General features: G+C 50.5%; 1 protein-coding gene across 1 annotated transcript; it reads left to right on the top strand.

The window, feature by feature from the left end:
• The first annotated feature begins 542 nt into the window (after positions 1-542).
• On the top strand, positions 543-2373 carry LOC146888336 (uncharacterized). The gene is made up of 2 exons (XM_085670057.1): positions 543-1910; positions 1987-2373. Exons 1-2 carry the CDS (start codon positions 543-545, stop codon positions 2371-2373), a joined length of 1755 nt encoding a protein of 584 aa, XP_085526183.1.
• Positions 2374-3063: the final 690 nt, after the last annotated feature.

The raw sequence follows: 3063 nt of genomic DNA, 5'->3' as shown, positions 1-3063 counted from the left end.
TCATGCCCTTTGGTCTCAAAAACGTCGGCGCTACATACCAACTCTTGATGGATTGAGTCTTCCAGCCACTCTTGGGCAAGACGGTAGAAGTATATGTCGACGACATCATCGCCAAGTCCCCCAACGCCCAACAACACTCCTCGGACCTAGCGCAAGTCTTCAAAGCCCTGCGCACATACAACATCAGACTCAACCCCGAAAAATGCACATTCGGAGTAGATGGCGGGAAATTTCTGGGCTTCATGCTCATGCAACGAGGAATCGAGGCCAACCCCGAAAAATGTCAAACCATCATCAACATGAGAAGCCCCGCGAATGTCAAAGAGGTGCAGCGACTAGTGGGCAGACTAACCGTCATCTCGCGCTTCCTCCCGAAGCTAGCGGACAAAATCAAACCAATGATCCAACTTCTGAAGAAGTCGACAAAGTTTACCTGGGACGACACCTGCGAACAAAATTTCAACACTTTGAAGCAACTCCTCACCACCCCCCCCCCCCCCCCCCCGATCTTGACCAAACCCGATCTTTCCCTCCCGCTTGTTATGTACATAGCTGCGTCAACAAACGCCATCAGCTCCGCGCTCGTCCAAGAAAGGGACAACACCCAACATCCAATATACTTCACCAGCCGCATCCTCCAAGACCCAGAAACACGGTATCAAATGGTAGAGAAAGTAGCCCTTGCAATCATAACAGCAGCACGTCGCCTACGACCATACTTCCAATCACACACGATTATCATCGGAACGGACCATCCCATACAAAAAATCCTGCAAAAACCCGATTTAGCAGGTCAGCTATCCTCGTGGGCCATCGAACTGTCAGAATTTACTATCCACTACGAACTGCATGGACCCATTCGAGCACAGTGCCTGGCCGACTTTGCCAACGACCTTCAAGAGCAAGCCCCCTGTGACACCTGGTGGACCATGCACGTAGACGGCTCCTCAAACCCGCTGGGAGCCGGCGCCGGAATAGTACTAGAAGGACCCGGCAACGTCCTCATAGAACAATCTCTACGTTTCACCTTCAAAACATCCAACAATCAAGCTGAGTACGAGGCCATCATCGTCGGCCTCAACTTAGCACGAGACGTCGGCGCACGTAAACTCCTGTGCAAGACAAACTCAAAGCTCACCGTAGGACACCTCAATGGTGAATACCAAATCAAAGATCCCACCCTCGCACAATACTACCACATAGTAGTATCCCTGACCAAGCACTTCGACACCTTCCAGATTCAACACGTCCCACGAAGCGACAATACCCGGGCAGACATTCTCTCAAAGCTCGCTAGTACCAAAAAGAAAGGTCGTTACAAGTCACTCCTCCAGCACACCCTAACCACACCCTCCATTGAGCAACAAAACCAATGCTTAAACATTACTACCACCAACACCTGGATGGAGCCTTTCATCAAATACTTAGAAGCAGGAGTTACCCCGCCAAACGAGGAAAAAGGATGGATCCGGAAAGCGGCGCGATACACCCTAATTGGGGGCGAACTATTCAGAAGAGGCTTCAGCAAGCCCCTGCTCAAGTGCATAACTAAAGAAAAAGCCGACTATGTCATACAAGAAATACACCAAGGCATCTGCGGCTACCACTCAGGACCCAAAACCATGGCCGCCAGGATATTACGCGCCGGATATTACTGGCCCACAATGGAAGAAGACTGCACCACGTACGTCCAAAAATGCGTTCAATGCCAAAAGCACGGACCGGTAACACACGTGCACCAGGAAGAATTGCACCACGTCTCCTCACCATGGCCATTCTCAAAATGGGGGATGGACATAATCGGCCCTTTTGCAGCAGGGAAGGGCCAAGTCAAGTTCCTTCTTATCGCGGTCGACTACTTCTCCAATTGGATCGAGGCAGAACCATTAGCCACCATCACGGCCAACCAAGTCCAGCGCTTCATTTGGAAAAACATCATCTGCCGCTACGGAATCCCCCACAATCATAACCGACAATGGTCGCCAGTTCATAGACAAGGGCCTCGCTGACTTTTACCAGAACCTGAACATTACCCACATAACGAGCTCCGTCGAACACCCTCAAACCAACGACCAAGCTGAGGCCGCCAACAAGATCATCCTTGGGCAATTAAAGAAACACTTAGATGGAGCCAAAGGCAAATGGCCAGAAGAATTACTTGAAGTGTTATGGGCGTATAGGTGCACCCCCCAATCTTCGACCCACGAAGCACCGTATACTCTAGTGTACGGAACAGACGCCGTCATACCAGTGAAAATCGGGGAACCCTCAATCCGACAACAACACCACGACACACAGATAAACGCCGACTGCATGGCCACACACATCGACCTCCTCTACGAGACAAGGGGAAGGCACGAATCTGGGACTTAGCGACCAAATTGAGGGCAGCAAGAAGGTACAACTCCAAGCCGAAACCGCGTTCTTTTCACAAAGGAGACCTCGTGTGGAGGATGGCTAGCAAAGCCCGCAAGCACGAAGGCAAGTTCTCGCCCAACTGGGAAGGACCTTTTCGAGTACTTAAAGAGGTCAGCAAAGGAGCCTATCGCCTGGAAAAACTATCCGGAGAGCCGCTTCCCAACACTTGGAACATCTCCCACCTCAAATTCTATTTTAGTTGAACCGCACTTGTAATCCGATGTACTCTTTCCTACCCCGGCATTTTTTCCCTAAGGAGGGTTTTGGTTGGGAAGGTTTTAATGAGGCATCACCCATCAATGAAATACAAGTTTATGTATATCTTATTCACCATAACTCCTAGCCACTACTCTAAGTGCCGCTGGTCGAACGAATTAACTCCCAGCCACTACTCTAAGTGCCGCTGGTCGAATAAATTAACTCCCAGCCACTACTTTAAGTGCCGCTGGTCGAACGAATTAACTCCCAGCCACTACTCTAAGTGCCGCTGGTCGAACGAATTAACTCCCAGCCACTACTCTAAGTGCCGCTGGTCGAATAAATTAACTCCCAGCCACTACTCTAAGCGCCGCTGGTCGAACGAACTAACTCCTAGCCACTACTCTAAGTGCCGCTAGTCGAACTCAACAACCATGGCCTGTGCCG

This window comes from Vigna unguiculata, chromosome 2 (genome assembly GCF_037176805.1).
Source record: "Vigna unguiculata cultivar grain cowpea cultivar isolate G323 ecotype 2 chromosome 2, ASM3717680v1, whole genome shotgun sequence".
NCBI classification, from domain to species: Eukaryota; Viridiplantae; Streptophyta; class Magnoliopsida; order Fabales; family Fabaceae; genus Vigna; species Vigna unguiculata.
This window is presented reverse-complemented; position numbering and strand designations above follow the sequence as displayed.

Excerpts from the sequence above, each read along its gene's own strand:
- LOC146888336 (XM_085670057.1), top strand. The coding sequence starts at position 543 with ATGTACATAGCTGCGTCAACAAACGCCATCAGCTCCGCGCTCGTCCAA. Across the intron at positions 1,911-1,986 it reads CCACCATCACGGCCAACCAA|TTCATAGACAAGGGCCTCGC; the intron begins GTCCAGCGCTTC and ends AATGGTCGCCAG.